This window comes from Antechinus flavipes, chromosome 4, assembly GCF_016432865.1.
Source record: "Antechinus flavipes isolate AdamAnt ecotype Samford, QLD, Australia chromosome 4, AdamAnt_v2, whole genome shotgun sequence".
NCBI lineage: Eukaryota > Metazoa > Chordata > Mammalia > Dasyuromorphia > Dasyuridae > Antechinus > Antechinus flavipes.
Window position 1 is genome coordinate 146,316,009 of NC_067401.1, and position 16,509 is coordinate 146,332,517.

The window sequence follows — 16,509 nt, forward strand, 5'->3', positions numbered from 1 at the left end:
ATTAAAAGCACTTTCACAAAATCTAGCCAGACAAATCTATTACTTTAAAAAGCTACAATAATAGTTATACAAACATGAAGATTAGATAAATACAACTAGAACTACATTCTGAATATACATACAATCTTTCATGCACCAAATATAGGAATTAAACTAATACTGATCCAGGAGCTGATCTAGCTCCTCACTACCATCCCTTTCTCTTTCATGAAACATCTTTATTAAATGGTTCATCATTGTTAACTTTTTCCCAAGTGTCAAGCCAAATGCCCATATCATTGCAGGGTTAGCTCTAAATTACCTTCTTTTAAAGTCCATTTGGTTGAACCTGTCCTCTTGCTCACAGCATGCAGACTCCCATCCAGAGTTGAAACAAACAACAGAGTCTCAGGAAGGGTCACAGTGCTGGTACTTCCAAAACTCTGAAATGTCAGAGAGAAAACATTTCATAAGCCCTTTCCTTCATTTTGGCACATCATAAAGTCACATTCCAATGCTAAAGCTAAAAGATAACCAATTTAATAATAACCAAACTCTTTCCTACAGCACTTAGCACAATACCTGGCACATAGCTGCTTAATAAATGGACTTTTAAAAAAAAAGGGATCTTTCAAATACTCTACGTAGATGTGAAATTAGAAACATAAAGTAACACCATTGGAAGGAAGAAACTCAGAAAAGTTCTCAGTTTCTTTATATCTCTTCCTCTCTTTATGGGTTACCCTTTTAGCTAAAAAGGGATCATCCAATAATGGATACATAATTCAAAAATCTATTCATTTAAGAAGTATTTTATAAGATACTTTGCTAAGCTATGAATCACAGCCTTAAAAACCAGGAAGGGAATTGTAAGAGAAGAAAATAAGTATTTATTTACATCTGTTGTTGTTGTTCGTCTTTTATTCTTGAAGAGGGCCAAGACAGCAGATAGCTAAAGCCATACCGCGCAAGTGAAGTGCTTGCCTTAGTCCCAGCCTTAGTGAGGGAAGGCTGTGTAAGGTCACCAGCCTCACTTTCTCCTCCAGAGCCATGCAGGTCCAATGGCAAGTTATAGATAGAAGATGATTGAAGATGGCCTTGGAAGCAGTGAGAGACTTTGGCCTTTTAAAGCTGAAATCTTTAATAGGTCTCAGTTTGACTGAGTCAACCCCATTAAATGATTAAGGGTAGGGAGAATTGAGGCAAAGAATGGACTCTTTCACCAGGATAAAAAAAAAAAAAAAAAAAAGGAAGGAAGGAAGGAAGGAAGGAAGGAAGGAAGGGAAGGGAAGGGAAGGGAAGGAGGGAGGGAGGAAGGAAAGGAGAAAGGAAGGAAGGAAGGAAGGAAGGAAGGAAGGAAGGAAGGAAGGAAGGAAGGAAGGAAGGAAGAAAGGAAGGAAGGAAGGAAGGAAGGAAGGAAGAAAGGAAGGAAGGAAGGAAGGAAGGAAGGAAGGAAGGAAGAAAGGAAGGAAGGAAAATTGTTCAGTTGGGCTCCCAATGGGGCAACTCAAGTCTCACAAATATTGTCGTTCATCTTTTGTTCTCCAGGAGAATCATGACATCAGGAAGGTGATGCCATGACACTTAGCACCTACTATTTTCTAAGCCCCATGCTTAATGCTTTCTAAATATTATTTCATTTAATCTTCACAAAAATCCTCTAACATAGGTGCTGTTATTATTCCCAATTTACAGTTGAGAAAATTGAGGCAAACATAATTTAACTGATTCATCCAAGATTATATGGCTAGTAAGTGTCTAAAGCTGGATTGCCTCCAGGTCCATTGCTCTGTCCAGTGCACCGTCCAGCTGCCTCATAGAACCCTTCATAGAAATATGGCTTTAAATGAATGAAATCAAATACATAATATTACCAAAGAAATCAGTTATGTCTAAATAACAATCAGTTGCTACAGTGTAGCAGCACATAGTAGAGATGGTAGGATGAAAATTTTTATTTCAAAATAAAATGATGACAATTTTTTAAATTTTTAGCAGCACATTTGCAAAGGACCTATGAAAGATGCTATCTACTTCCAAAGAAAAAAGTGATAAATAGAAGTATGCATAGTATGTTTTTACACACACACATACACACACACACACACACACACACACGGATCAGTTGCTGGCCTTCTCTAGGATAGGGAGAGGAGGGAGAGTGACTGTTTGCACCTTGAAATTTTAAAGTTAAACTTTAAAAAGTACATTTACATAAACAGATAAAATTATGGCAAATCATAGTAAAATTGTAAAAAAAAATTAATTATTTTAAAAATTCTTGTGAAAATTGGAACAATTGGTATATCTGATCCTTCTAATACCATTTCTTTTGTCTTCTTTCTTCTTCCTTCCCGCTTCCCTTCCTTTCTACCTCTTTTCCTCCCTCCCTCTGTGTCTTTCCCTCTCTTTGTCTATCTCTGTTTCTGTCTTTTCCCTTCTACCTTAAGATGCGCTGCCCAAAGGAATATAATTTTTTGGGTTTTTTTGATTGCTGAAATCTCAGAAGATATTTGGCACATAAGAGATTAGACTAGGGTTGGGGTTAGGGAACAATGCAATATAGAAAAATCCCTCCTTATTTCAATAGCCGGACCCAGGTTTTCCTTCTCTATGGAGACTAAACTGATACTCTCCCTATCCCCTAAACTTGATAGTTTTAAGTGATCTCTCCAGCCGGGAATATCTTATATAGTTCTTTGTTTTACAGTGAACAGTTACTATATGTCTTATTTCATCATTAGCCTGTAAGATCTGTGTCTGATTTTATCTTTGCATCTCCCCCAGGGCTTGGCACAAGGCCAAACACAGAAAAAGCTTTAATGTGCATTTAATTTTCATCTGGACTAGAGAATAAATAAGCCTTCAATGTCAATCTACAAGAATTTAATTAATTAGATCCTAATAAATGCAAGTGTAATCTCATCACAAGTCAAAACTAAAAAGGTCTATCATTTAAAAATGGCATTTACATCATGCTACTGTTGGTAAGGAAACAAGAAACTCCTGCTTAGACTGAGGGATTCTGAAACCACAGGTTGATCAATTATCTATGGTTGGCTGATGAGATGAAAGGAAACACTCATCCCCTTAGCCAACGTGTTTTTCTCAACTGTCAAAAAAAAAAAAAAGAAAATTAAAAGAAAGAAAAAAAAATAGCTGTTTCAATAGATAAATGGAGATTAAGCAACTCAGAGCAAGCAGAGATGATGATTCAACATGATGTTTTTGGTGACATTAGAAACCACATCACAACTGGCAGCTTCTCTTATCCTTTTAATCTTTTCTAATGTTCCGGAACCTGGGAAGGTACAAGGAATTATGAGGTGAAACTAGATGGTTAGTAAGCCATTTTCTGTCCTTATCATAAAAAAAAAAAGATTAAATGACCATTAGGAAGGCTAGCACAGTTAAGAACAGAATATAAACTCTTGGAGAAAAAAACATGAACCTGCTTGACCTTTTAGTATGGATCAACATAATTGACTTGGAGTGATGTAGATTTAAGCAATGAATATGAAGTCCTAAGACCCAGGTACACATGTGGATCTTTACTACTACTACTACTACTACTACAATATGTTCTGGGACTTCTCTGGGTGCCAGTGCTCTCGTCTAGAAAATGAGGAGTTTAAAGAAAACATTGCACTCAGCAACAAGATTATGTGATGATCAACTATGATGGACTTGGATCTTTTCAACAATACAATGATTCAAGGCAATTCCAAAAGACTTGGGATAGAAAGCACCATCTGTATCCAGAGAGAGAACTATGAAGACTGAACATGGATCAAAGCATAGTATTTTCACTTTTTTTTGTTGTTACTGTTGTTTGTTTTGTTTGTATGCTTGGTTTTTTTTTTTATCATTTTTTTTCCTGTTGATCTGGTTTTTCTTGTGCAGCATGACAAATATGGAAGTATGTTTAAAAGAATTGCACATATTTAACTTATGCAAGGGGAAGGGGGGAGGGAAGGAAAGGAGAAAAATTTTGGAACACAAAATTTTACAAAAATGAACGCTGAAAACTATCTTCACATATATTTGGGGGGAAAATTATTGAAAAAAGAAAGAAAGAGAAAATGAGGGGACTAATGTCTAAACCTAGATATCAGTTAGACTGTTAGTTTTTGGTTAGGTCATGGTTTTTGACTTATGACTCATTTTTCATATAATGGGTTATGTTACTTTACCATAAAATATGACTTTGGTCTTTGATATTGGTAGACATATTGCTTTCCCACTGACACTGGCATAGCAATAAACATTTATAAAATACCTACTAAGTGAGAGATGCTTGACATAAATGTAAATGTAAGATGCAAATAAAGAGAGAGAACTTTTTGACTAAATCTTTTGGTAGCTGGAAGTTTGGATTCTGATTCATACTCTTCAAAAGGCAGGGCATGTGAAGGGTTGCCAATGTCTCCAGGTTGGGTAATCCAGAAGATAGCTATAGTATCACTATGACAAATGTAGGAAGCAAAGTAGGGGAAAGGTAGAGCCAGGGAATCAGGTTTAGCCTCACATTTCCCCGAGAGAAAAAACTTAAGAGTCTTCATGGAAGTAAGAACATCACCACATTAAGCATTCTCTTCTGCCAAATGAATGTGGTAGAGTGGAAAAGGAGCATATGGAGATAGGGGACCTGTGTTCACTTACTATCTACTATTACTACTTCTAGGTCTTAATCACTCAATGTCCTCATCTGGAAAATGAGTTTGGCCTAAATGGCCTTCAAATATAATTCCAGTGTTAAATCTATGAGCCTATGGATGGAAACCTGCTCAAAAGCCCTAATGCAAAACCCATCTCATGGAGGTATAGATGATGGTCCCTAGAGTCAAGCTCAGACATGAGGGAGATGTTTGATTCCATAAGACACTAGGGCTACAGGGACAGGTAAATGACCTCCACAATATCAAAAATGAAGAAAGTTCTATAAATTTTAACAAATTCTGAAAAGCTAACAGGCAAGAAGATGTAGTAGAAAAAATACAAAATTTAAAATCAAGGGACTCAATCCCAGTATAAGATTGATTACTTACTAGCTATGAGATCCCAGAGCAATTATTTTAATCTTTGTGAACCTAAGTTTTTCTCATCTGTCAAATGGGTATATTACTACTTGCTCTGGGATGCCAAAGACAGATCTTTGTTGATTTTAAAAGTTACATAAAAGAGAGCCATTAATTGCCACCACCATTTTTGTACAAAGATCTCTCACATCCTATTGACTTCGAATCCAGGACTGGTTTCTAGAGGATTCCCTCTGGCTAGAGTCTAGTGCTTAATTTAGTAGCACATAGTAGGTCCTAAATGTTAATTGACTGATTGACTTCTAGGAGCTTTACCACCTTATTTCAATTTCCCTTTAAATTTAGATTTCATTAAATAATCTTTGGTGCAACTGCAAACTACTCCCCTCCACCACTACCTAGCTATCACCCTCAGTAGAATGAAATTTGTTTGAGGACAGGGAGCACTTAGTTTTATCTTTGTTTCCCTAGCAACTAGCATAATTCCTGGTATATAGTAGGAGCAATATATGCTCGTTGGATTACAATCACTTAGACTGATGATTAAATGACAAGGCATAGGAAGGTTACCTATTCTTTAATATTCTTGATCTCATCATCATACTGGTTTACTTTTGCTTGCTGAATTCCAGGTAAGGAAAAAGAAAAATCCACGATGCTGTAATCTAAGAATGTTGACTAAAAGGAGTTCATTAGTAATTCAATGAGAAGAGACTTTAATTCAAATCTAGCCTCTGACACTTAACTAGCTGTGTGAGCCTGGACAAATCACTTGACCTCTCTAGCCTCAGTTTCCTCCTCTGTAAATGGGGATAATAACATATATTTTCCAGGGCTATTGTAAAGATAAAATGAAACAATATTTGTAAACTGCACTGCAAACCTTAAAGTGATATATAAATAACAGCCATTATTATTATTATTTCACATTCTCTGTTTTAAAAAAAAACATAAAACAAAACTGGCATCTTAAAACATGATGGCAACTAATAAATCAGGAAGGCCAGCTAGGTGATACAGTGGATAAAGTGTAGCACTTAAGAGTCTAGAAGAATCTTGCTGAGTTCAAATTTAGCCTCAAACACTTAGTAGCTGCATGACCCTGAGCAAATAACTTAACCTTGTTTGCCTCAGTTTCCTCATCTGTAAAATAAGCTGGAGAGGGAAATGACAAACCACCCTAATATCGTTGCTAAGAAAACCCCAAATGAGATCATAAGGACTGAGACATGACTGAATAACAACAAAAACAAAATGAATTAGAACCTAATAAACAAGGAAATGTATAAAGCCTCAAACTAGTGACTGTGGTCTATAGTTTTAAAAAAAAAATTTAGAAAATACACTTCCCCCATGTCACTAGAAAGGTCTCAAGACTGCAGGTGCTGAATATTTCATACTTTGAGGTACACAGTTTTTATGTGAGTTGTTTTTGCTTATTTGTTACAATAGAGAGTTCTATAGAGTAGAAGGGAATGGAATTATCTGAAAAATAGCTGTCATGTGTAAAAAAAAAAAAAAGGGGGGGGGGGGGCATGACTAAAACTTTTTTTTTTAAAAGAAAGGATCCTGGACTGGAAAGTAGACCAGGACAAGTTCAATTATTCTATTTCCCCTCTCTGAGCCTGAGTTTCTTTTTCTTCTTTTTTTCTTTTTTCTTTTTTTTAAATTTCCTGGTAAAATACAGGGGAGAACTTAGATGCCTTCTAAGATTCCTTTTCAGTTCTAAAATAAAATCCTGATTCTGAGACTTTCTAATGCTCTTAGTAGCACAGTGTCACTGGTTGGTTTAGTTAGCTGGTTGTTTTCCTTCATTCAGGAAGAAGCCCAAAATGATGTCACTATAGTGAAATGTGTGGCTTATACATAATAACCTGGCTAAAGCACATCAACATGATTAAAAGAAAGGAGAGAGCAGAGATAAATTAAGAATGAGCAAGTTGCTGTCTCATTTCTAGTTATCTTCAAATCCTTGGATAAATAAAAATGGTAAAAATTTCTTCTAGGAGTCAAACCCATTCTTCAGGACTTTCACAGAAGCCCTGCCTTTTCCATAGAAATAAAATTCTTAATTTTAGCCCCAAATTCTGGGAAATAGCAGCTATAGTGATTGCTTAATACAAACAGATCAATCAAAAGCCAACAGAACTGGCCCAGATGTTTTGGGTTTTGGTCAGTGTTAAGTTCACCAGTGAGATCAATATTCCTTTATATTTCTTATTACCCACAACAAACAGAGAGGAGAGTTTGGTCAATAGTGCCATGTGCAACAGAAAATCAAAGGAAGAGCATTTGCCCATCAAAGAGGCTTCTGGGAGCTTTGCAGAGAGCAGTTTCATTTAAGTAATGAGGACAAAAACCAGTCAGCAAGGGATTAGAGACCTGAGAAGTAAGGATAGGAAGAGCAGACAATTTTTTCCAGGAGTTTGGTTATTGAAAGGGAGGAGAGAATTGAGGCAATAATCCGGGGGGAGGGTACTAACCTCTGTATGCTTTTTAGATTGGTTTGTTTGGGATATTTAGAGGAAACGTGGGAATGTTCATAGGAAGCAAGAAAGGAGAAACCAGTTAGAGAATGAAAATTAGGAACAGAGAAGAGCAATGATTTCAGGGATGATGTGGTGAATAAATCAGGAGGAAGGGATCAAGATGACATGTAGAGGAACTGGTCTTGAAAAAGAGAAGGGTCATCTCTTCGTTAGAGAGTGGAACAAAAGAGGAGATAATGGATATGATGATGGTGTTGGGTCGAGTTTTTAAAAATAAAAAGGGGAAGAAGAGAAATATCATAGCTAGTGGTCTTATTTTCTCAATAAGTCTGAGATGAGGTTCTTCCCTTTTTTAAGGGAAGAGAGCTGTAGGAGATTTGAGAAGAGATTTAAAAATGTTCTCTGTGAGGAGTATAGTATGATAGAAAATAATTAAGAAGGAGTAAAGGAGTGGCAATAAAGACCAGCGTTAGATTAGATTACTTAAAATCTATACTGATCCCATGGACCAATGTTGTGTGATTTCCTCTTGGGTGGTTCAGCAGCATGTGAAAAAGAACAGCTGCCTTGTGTGACCCTGGGAAAGCCACTTCTAAAATATCAATTTCTTAATTTGCAAAATGGTGAAGCAGGGGTAGAAGGGGTGAGGGGATTGGGAGCTGAAATAATTTCAAGCTCAAAATTCCATGATCCTATGACCTTGCTCATTCTTCTCTGGATACACTTCAGTTTACCAAAGCTCCTTCTAAAATTTATTGCCTAACATTTATGTATTTTTTGATCCACTTGGTTTACTGCACCGAAATGAACACAATATTCTAGATTAGATTCAACCTTCCTTGTTCATAATGTCACCATCCTGTTAAGGTGACCTAAATCTCCATTAGTATTTGTGGCTGCCAGAAACATGACAGGATGAGGGTCATATATATTCCAATTTTAAAAATAAAAAGGAGTTTTAAAAATATCTTTTTCTTGTTGTTGTTTTTTAATCCCTTAATTTGTTTCTCTGACTCCCAACTGGCATACCCATCCAAAGTTTTGGTCCTTCTCTCATCATGGGGATCTAGGTGGTATAATGGTGCTAGGTCAGAAAGTCAGAAAAATCTGAATTCAAATTCAGATTCAGATACTTAGAAGCTGGTAACCCCAAGCAAGTACTTAATCTGGTTGCCACAATTTCCTTATTTATAAAATGGTAACAATATAAGCACCTATCTCCCAGAATTATGAGGCTCAAATGAGATAAAAGTTGTAAGGTGTTTAAACACACATAGTAAGTACTATATAATTTTTTTTAAAAACCATTTAGTTTCAGAATCAACACAACATCAAGTCAGAAAACCACCATATGTTTCCTTCTCATTAACAGAACTACTGCCTGTCTTTGCAGGAAAATCAACAAAGATATCAGCTGACTGTGAAGTTTGCTCTGGACCTAAGCCACCAGTTGCAAAGAGGAAAAGGGCAAGCTTTAACTGGTTTCCAAACTAGGGAAAGTTTGATTTGCACCTTTGTTTTTGTCTGGTAAAAGTTACAAGACTAGAAGTTCAGACAGCTCATTTTTCATTTGTTAATGAAGTTGATAACAATTTCAAGCAGTAAAGTCAAATTTAAATAGAAACTGGATTCCTGCCACCTATTGACTTAGATAACCACAAATGAAAATTACCTATACTCTATTGCATTTTAATTTATTTTGTTAAACACCTCCAATTATAATTTTAATCAGGTTCTAGGCCTTTTGCTGGAAGCTTGTGGCCAGTGGGTTGAAAGTTTGCCACTTCTGGGAAGCAACTGTTTTCATAATATTTGGTCTCTTTACATGAAAAACTATTGAGGACCTAAAAGAACTTTTCTTTATGTAGATCATATCCACTTATAGTTAACTATGTTAGATATTAAAAATGATAAAACAAATTTTAAATACTAATCTATTGCAAATACCAAAAAGCCCATTATATGTTAAGTACCCAAGTAAGATTTTTTTAAAAAATAACTGACAATGGCAATGTTTTACATTTTGTTGTAAATCTCTTTAATGTCTTAGTTAACATTAGACAGCTCAATTCATTTGTCTGCTTCTGCATTCAATTCTGCTTAACATTTTGTTAGACTAACGTAGATATGTAATTGGAAAGGAGAAATATTTGAAAATAGCAAGTAACTTTAGTCTTACTATAAAAAAATCAAGTGAGAAAGAAAGGGTACTTTATCATTACCAGATCTCAAACTATACCAAGAAATACAAATCATCAAAAACTATTTGTTATCAGTTAAAAAAAGACTAGAAAAGTTGATCAACACAACAGATTAGGTGCACGATGCTTTTAAAGTAATCAAACACACCAGCATAATAGAATGGGATATACCTAAAATTTCTAACTAAGAATTCACTATTTGACAAAAACTGGTAGGAAAAACTAAAAGCAAAATGACATTAATTAGGCTGACCTCATCATCTAACATCTTATATCCTAATAAACTATAAATGGTTATTATATATTGTAGATATAAACAGTTACATCATAAACAAATTCAAGGATCAAGAAAGGAGTTAACTTTCACAGCTATGGAGAGGAAATTTTTGCTCAAATAAGGATTAGAAAGGAACATAGGAGATAAAGTAGGTGATTTTGATACATAAAATTAAACAGGCCTGTTACAAACAAGACCAAAGCAAGTTCAGAAGAAAAGTAGTGAACTAAGAGAGAGGGGGAATATTTGCAGTAAATTTCTCTGGTAAGGAGGATAGGGAATTGATACAAATATAAGTAAGAGTCATACATTGTCAAAGAATGTGAAAAAGAAGAAATGCACGCTATTAGCAACACTAAAGAAGAAAACACGGAACCATTAAAATGGAAACTCAAATACCACTGAATTTATATTTTATATCCATCCATCATTTTGGCAAAGATAATCAAAAAAAGAAAATGGACATTGTTGGTAGAGTTGTGAGAGAACAGGCACACTAATATATCACTGGTGGAGCTATGAGTTTATCTAACTATTTTAAAAAGCAATTTGCACAGGGGCAGCTAGGTGATGCAATGCATAGAGCACCAGCCCTGAAGTCAGGAAGACCTGAGTTCAAATTTGACCTCAGACACTTAATATTTCCCAGCTGTGTGACTCTGGGCAAGTCACTTAACCTCAGTTACAAAAACAAAAGCAATTTGCACCTTAAATGACTTTGACTCAACAAATCACTGGTGGGCATACTCTAACATGATTGTGGATAGGGAAAAAAGGATCTAGATGCACAAAAATGTTAGTAAAAACTTTTTTTATTGTACGCAAAGTAGATGTTCATCAACAGGGGAATGACTAAACAAATTATGGCATTGGAATGTAATAAAATATTGCTATGGTCTAGGAAAAATATTAAGAGCAAACATTTACAAATCATCTTAATATATGAAGAGCTTTATATATTATGTCACATATTCCTCATTTAAATGACAAAAAGAACCTAGTCACACCTAAAAGAACACTAGGTGAACTACAAACAGAATGAAGTGAGCAGAATTAGGAGAATCGTTTATATGATGACTACAATACTATAAAGGAAAACAACTGTGAAAGCTTAAGAACTGGTCCAATGTAAAAACTTATCAGGCATACAGAAGGCAAATGAAGAATAACTTTTCATCTCCTGGTAAAGAGATGATAAAGTTAAAGTATAGTAAAGTAAAGTAAAATATAGATTCAGACACTGAGAATGTATGCATTTATTTTTGTTTGTTTAGGAAAGGGGGAAGAAAGATGGAAGATAATGATAGTAATACCATATGAAGTAAAGAAAGGAAGAAAGGAAGGAAGGAAGGAAGGAAGGAAGGAAGGAAGGAAGGAAGGAAGGAAGGAAGGAAGGAAGGAAGGAAGGAAGGAAGGAAGGAAGGAAGGAAGGAAGGAAGGAAGGAAGGAAGGAAGAAAGAGAGAAAGAAAGAGAAAGAGGGAGGGAGGAAAGGAGGGAGAAAGAGAGAGAGAGAGAGAGAGAAAGGAACATCCAAATGGAATTAAAGGGAACAGTAAGTTCAGAAGTAATAGACCAACAGAGCAATAGAAAAACTAAAATGGCAAAGCTAAAATAGACCTTAAAAAAAAAAAAAAAACAAGCTCAGTGCAGTAGAGATTCATGGTTTCAATGCAATCCTCTTTTGCTATTTTTAAATGGGAAACATTTGTGCTTATTGATACACATCAAGTTCATAATAAAAAGAAAAAAATATAAATGAAAATCCTTTATTTGCTGAAAGATCCTATCACAAAAAGTTTTGAGGATTAAGAAAGAAGCTTATAATGGCCAGCTTTCCCTATTTCCATCGAACTGGTTCTTTGAGTACCTTGGGCTAAGTGTATAAATTTCTCCCGAAGGCAATTGCTTATTGCTTATTCTGTTTGTCCCCATTTTCCTTGTGTCACCAATACAGTTACTAGGAAATAATTGCCTGCATTAAAGATCTCTCAACAAAAATTGTAGGGCTCAGTAGGTTTCAAATCTGGTTAAGAGGATGGATGATTTCTCTTTTCTGGTTTTGATTCTTGATTTGCAAAATGAGATTGGAATGGATGATCTCTAGCGTCCCTTCAGCTCTGAATTCTATAATGCCTATATATTATATAATATATATGAATTATTCTATGAATCATGCAGTATTTATTGAACTATATGAAAGATAGGGTTTGATAATTTCTCTCTTCAAAATGGCAGAGGACTATGGGTGTGGATGACATGAGGCTGCATAAATTTTGTCAAAAGGAGTTATTCAATTTTTTGTTTGCTGGTTTTTTGTTGGGGTTTTTTTTTTATGACAAGGCAATGTTCAGTGGGGGTGGGGAATATGATACATTGATGTGTCCAGAAATAACTATGATGTTTAAAAAACAAAATCAATTGTATCAATCCAACTCCTTTTTATAGAAAACTAGTACTAGACTTAGTAAGAGAAAACATTTATCCTGTTTAAATTCTCAGGGTATCGGTGCCTTATTAAGTTAGACAAGTTAAACATCTGATCCAACTAGCTCTCTAAAGATGGTACACTCTGTGAAATATTATCCCTAGTTAAAAAAAAAAGCCAAATGTTCCAGTTTACACCAAAGTATCTACAAATACAGCCAGGTTCACATTAATCACTGTACTCATTTGCAATATGTCACCAAGCCTTATTCTGTAGGTTAAACAAACACTATGAGATAAAACTTAAACTGAGACACCTGTACTGACTTTTTTTCCAGTGCTCACCTGTTTCAAGTATAATGATACAGTTATCTTCCCTATCAACAGGGAAGAGAAAGGGACAAGCATTTATGAAGTATCTATTGTATACCAAGCATTATGTTAGAGTGCTATGCATATATTTTTTAAAAATAATTTATTTATTTATTAAGTTTATATTTATTTTTAGTAATTATTTTTAAAATAGCAACTTGAAGGTCTTGTCTCTCCTGAAGCCATATCACCTTCATCCGATGTCACACCCATTCCATCTCCTCTCATCACTATATTCCATCCTCATTTCTTCTGCTCTGAAGTCTCTCAGGAGGATTATACCTAACCTCAACCTGGATACAGCATCAGCATCTGGGCAGGTGCCCCTAGGAATTATCTACCTGCATCATACTTACACCCTCCCTTCCTCCATCATCTTGCGGCTGCAATCTCAGCTGGTTCTATTCCTTCTGGAACACCCTGTGCCATCCCAGTGGATGATGAGACCCACTCCCACCCTTTCCATTTTCAGTGGAACAAAGTGAGCTGCATAGAATGAGCAGACAAGGATGGGATACAATCTGCATCACAGATCTCATTTTAGTATATTTCCCCCAATACACGCCTTTTTTTTTGAACTTCCAAAACACCATTATCCTCCCAGACATCAAGCTTCACAATCTTGGCAACATCTTCAACTCCTTACTTTCTCTCCCTCTGAATATCAAAGCCATTACTAATCTTATTTCTATCTTCCATGATATTCTTTGCACTACCTGTTCCCATCTCTCTTCTCAGAAGTTCAGATCTTCATCACGTCTTGTCTGGGATACTATAATAGTTTCCAAACTAGTTTCTCTGATTCACATCTCTCCCCACTCCAATCAATCCCAACTGCCAAAGTGATTTTTCTAAAGCTCTAGTCTAACCATACTACTTCCCAACTTAAATAAACTCCACTGTGCTCTTATTGCCTCGAGTTGAAATATTATTCCATCTTTATCTCATTCTTTAAATTTTTTTTTATTATCATCTGAAAGAATCACAGAATTACAAAATTCTAGTTGAAAAGGACTTTAGTGACCATCTAGTCCAACCCTCAAAAAACTACTCTTTGAGTGAGAGCACTCAGGTAAACTATGAATCTACTTGGGGTTGATCAAGACTCCAGTCCTATTGTGTTTTGACCCTTTTATTCTAGAGACATTATCCATTATAATATGGAGACAACATGGCAAAATGGATAGAGAATACCAATGGACATTTGTGTAAAATGGAGGCATTTTTTAAAAAATGTCTTGGACAGAAATATGAACTACAATTTGAGATTTCAGAAAACTGAAAAGACATAGGAAAATAGACCTAAACATTTTAGAGCTGGAAGAGAGTTCAAAGATCACCCAGTCCAGTCCTTCACTTCACAAATGTAAAAACCAAGACTCATACAGGTTCAATGACTTGTACAACATTACAGAAAGTGAACATCAGAGGTAAGACCTGAACACAAGTCTTCTGATTTGAGAGCCAGTGTTACACTTTCTACTTTAATCAAAAATTTAAAGCAAAAACAAGCAAGGGGAAAAAAAAAACACAATGCATGCTGAGCTCTCCAAGGCATGACAGTAAGTGTTTGATGGTGAAGATGGCATCACCAGCTGCCAATTTCTTTAATGAAAGCAGGTCAGCCTTTTGATGCCGCTGCCAAGCTGACGCACATTACCAAACAGCACGGAACAATTGTCTCTGAACTGCAAGGTCCATTTCAATGACAAACTGCAGCTTGACTAGGGTTTAATGCAGTAGGATGATGAACTGCTTCTTGAAGGAAGACCAGTCTGCTTACAACCAGGAGAGATGATCAATTCTGAATATCGACTGTTTTCAATAATAGATTTCTCCTCCAACTTTAAAAGAAAAATCTTCCAAATTTAAAAAATAAAGTTGTTTTTTTTTAATCCACAGAAGAAAACATATGGAAGTTCAGAAAGGGACACAGACAAGACAAGGAGGGTAGCTTTCTGATTGCTGTAAAAAATTAATTAAATGCTTAAGAAAACAAACTATTTAATAGCAGTGTACAGTTTCATCTATAAATCCCTTTTCTGTTCTCTGAATGTTTATTTTAAAGTTACTAACAAAAAAGAAAATGTGTGTATATATGCACATATATACATGTAAATATAAATTATCATATATGTGAAGTATATGATATGTACATATAAACACACATACATATATATTTTGGGGCAATTAGGTAGCACAATGGATAAAGTGTTGGGTCTGGAGTTGGGAAGACTCATCTTCCTGAGTTTAAATCCAGCCTCCGACATTTATAGTTGTATGATACTAAGCAAGTCACTTTACTCTGCCTCAGTTTCCTTATCTGTAAAATGATTTGAAAAAAATAAATTACAAACTACTCTAGCATCTCTGCCAAGAAAACCCCAAATAGGCTCACAAAGAGTTGGATGTGACTGAAATGAATAAACAACAACAAAACTAGATAATTTTATATAACTGAGTTATTGCAGCTTGGCAAGAATGTATTTTGATTTCCTGTTCTCTTTTGAAAGGCAAAATTTTAAAAATTTCTACTTTAGTCATTACATAGCCAAGGCAGGCCTGCATATGAGCCAGAAGTTTCTCAGAAAGGTAAATTAAGGCAACAAAGCCTACAGGGTTGATGAACCTGAACTTTGACAAAGAAGACTAGAGAAAGAAGAAGTAGGCAAAAAAAAAAAAAAAAGTACTGGGCAGCAATGCTGGGTTGCCCAGTTTTATCAAGTTTAGAACAGGAAACAGAAATAGGAAAGAATGACCAATATGGAGGAGCCAAACCTCTGGAATCTAAGAAGGGGCCCCTGTATCCCAGACACCAAAAACAGCACAATGCCTTCTGGGGGAAAGGGAGGAAGAATGAGGTTGATTACAGGCAGCAGGTTACCATTATAGAATAAGTGCTGCCCAGGTTACCAAGGACAACCAGGATGATGAACAGTTTGAATTTATGACATATGAATGCAGCCTAGAGAGGGGGTCGGGAAAGGAGAGGTTCAGAAAGAGAAATAGAAAAAGGGCAAAAGAAGAAGAAAAAACTGTTTTCATAGGCTGAAATCTTTGAGGGGCTATCTCTGGGAATAAGGGTTAGATTTTTGTGCTTGATCTCAGAAAGCAAAATGAGGAACATTATGTAGAAATTAACAAAAGGCAAGTTTAGCTTTGATGCTTGGGGAAAACTTTCTAACAATCAGAGTTGTCCCAAAGTGGAAATAACTGTCTTGGGAGGCAGTGGAGTCCTTCACATTGAAAGTCTTCAGGCAAAAGATGGATGAATACTTGTTGAGTAAATTGTAGGGGAAATTCTTTTTCAGTTATGGTTTGAACTACACAACTACAGAAGTCCCTTCCAACTCTGAAAAAAAATCTAAAATTCCAGTTCTCTGAGTCAGCACCACTTATGGCCATACCTTTTTTTAGGCTGTTAAGTGGCATAGTAGATTGAATGCTAGCTTTAGAGTCAGGAAAATCAGAGTTCAAATCTGTCTTCAAATATTTATTAGCTCTGTGTCCCTGGGCAAGTCACTTAACCTTACCTGTCTCAGTTTCCTCATCTGTAAAAAAGGAGATAATAATAGCACTTCCCTCCCAGAACTGTTGTGAGCATCAGATAAAATTTATAAAGCACTTTATAAACTTTAAAGCACTATACAAATGCTAGGTGTTACTGTTAAGAATAATAACTATATCAAAGGATATGAATAGACAATTCTCAGATGAAGAAATTGAA

At 35.6% G+C, this 16,509-nt stretch overlaps 1 protein-coding gene across 1 annotated transcript in view; it reads right to left on the reverse strand.

Annotated features, from left to right (window-relative positions):
- Positions 1 to 16,509, reverse strand: part of ERN1 (endoplasmic reticulum to nucleus signaling 1) — a 124,671-nt gene that overhangs the window by 86,219 nt on the left and 21,943 nt on the right. The window contains exon 2 of the mRNA XM_051994980.1: positions 302 to 422. Within this exon, the coding sequence (XP_051850940.1) occupies positions 302 to 422 (121 nt within the window). The remainder of the gene's footprint in view (positions 1 to 301; positions 423 to 16,509) is intronic.